This window comes from Sphaeroforma arctica (assembly GCF_001186125.1).
Source record: "Sphaeroforma arctica JP610 unplaced genomic scaffold supercont1.6586, whole genome shotgun sequence".
Lineage (NCBI taxonomy): Eukaryota > Ichthyosporea > Ichthyophonida > Sphaeroforma > Sphaeroforma arctica.
Window position 1 is genome coordinate 1 of NW_014033972.1, and position 1,614 is coordinate 1,614.

At 37.0% G+C, this 1,614-nt stretch overlaps 1 protein-coding gene across 1 annotated transcript; it reads left to right on the plus strand.

Moving 5' to 3' along the window:
* Positions 1–205: 205 nt before the first annotated feature.
* SARC_15702 (hypothetical protein) lies at positions 206–1,578 on the plus strand (the record flags this gene model as incomplete). Its single annotated transcript, XM_014290182.1, has 2 exons — positions 206–351; positions 1,441–1,578. Coding segments are annotated over 2 exons (284 nt in total), but the record flags the coding sequence as incomplete, so codon positions are not given.
* Positions 1,579–1,614: the final 36 nt, after the last annotated feature.

Sequence of the window (1,614 nt, forward strand, 5' to 3'; positions counted from 1 at the left end):
AATACATATATGTATATATATACATATATATGTATATGTATATATATATATGTATATATATATATACATGTATGTATATATGTATGTATGTATATATGTATATTTATATATATGTATATATATAATATGTACATGCATACTTACTCATCCCTTTACCTCCATGCATACACATACACCTACTTTCATATACACACATGTATATCTCAGGATTATGCCGATGATATCGATGTGGCCGAGGGCTGCTACCGTCACCTGTGTAAGATCTTCGAGGAGTTGGAGGGTTGCCGGGCCTTCGAGATTATGCGCACGAACAACGATCGAGTGAACTATTTACTTGCCAAGGAGGCTAAGGTATGTGTACACATGTAATTGTGTATGTATATGTGATTTGTACATATACAAGGTGTATTTACACATGTGATTGTATGAGGGTATATGTATGTGCATATATCAGGTGTGTTTACACGTGGCATTGGATATGTGTATGCAAATATTAGTTAAGTTTACACACGTGATTGTATATGTATATGCATGTATCAGGTATGTTTGTACATGTGTATGTGCATATATTAGGTGTGTTTACACATGGGATTGGATATGTACATGCAAATATTGGGTATGTTTACACATGTGATTGTATATGTATATGTATATACTAGGCATATTTACACATGGTAGTGTATATGTATATGCATGTATCAGGTATGCTAACACACCTGATTGTATATGCATATGCATATATTAGATTGATTGAGCATGTAAATAGACGTATTGCAGGTGATGTGTGTCAACGGATGCATTACATCGTATTCCTGTACATAGAGTTCTCATGTGTAGTTGTCTGTAGCGAGGCAAAGCGATGTCCATATTCACGTGCATATATAACATATATAACCTATACCACATATATAACATATAACCTATACAACATATACAACATATATAACATATATATATATATATATATATATCTTTATTGTTGAGGGAATACCTGTGTGCAAGCAAGTATCTCATTCTATGTGGTGCCGTTTGTAGTTGAATGCATAAGCGCCCGTGCCTGTGCTTGGTTTTGCGCAGGAGTCTGTTTTAAACGTATCTTTGGTATTGGGTGTTGGTGGGTAATCTCTCTATCTCTATCCGTATCCGTATCTGCATCTGCATCTGCATGTGTGTGTGTAGCGTGGGGTTGAGCGTATCTCTACCCAGCTATTGATACGTGCACACACCCATGATACCATACAGTCCTTACCAGACAGTCTACGTTGCTGGCTGAGTTATCCGTTACCCGCCTTGATCCACACTCTTCTCTACCAATCAAGTTATATCAGGTACAAACCTTTCTTAAAGTGTCCAGGGAACTAGGCAGTTCATACATATGCGTCATTTGTCTTATTTGTCTTACCTTTGTTATTTATTTATTTTGGAATATCCTCTCTGCAGATTGTTGCTATGACTTGTACGCACGCGGCACTCAAGCGCGATGATCTGGTAAAGGCTGGTTTTAACTTTGACAACATTCTCATGGAAGAAGCCGCGCAGATCCTCGAGATAGAGACATTCATTCCTATGATGTGCCAGGTATGGTGGACGTATAGACTTGTATGTTTATGTATA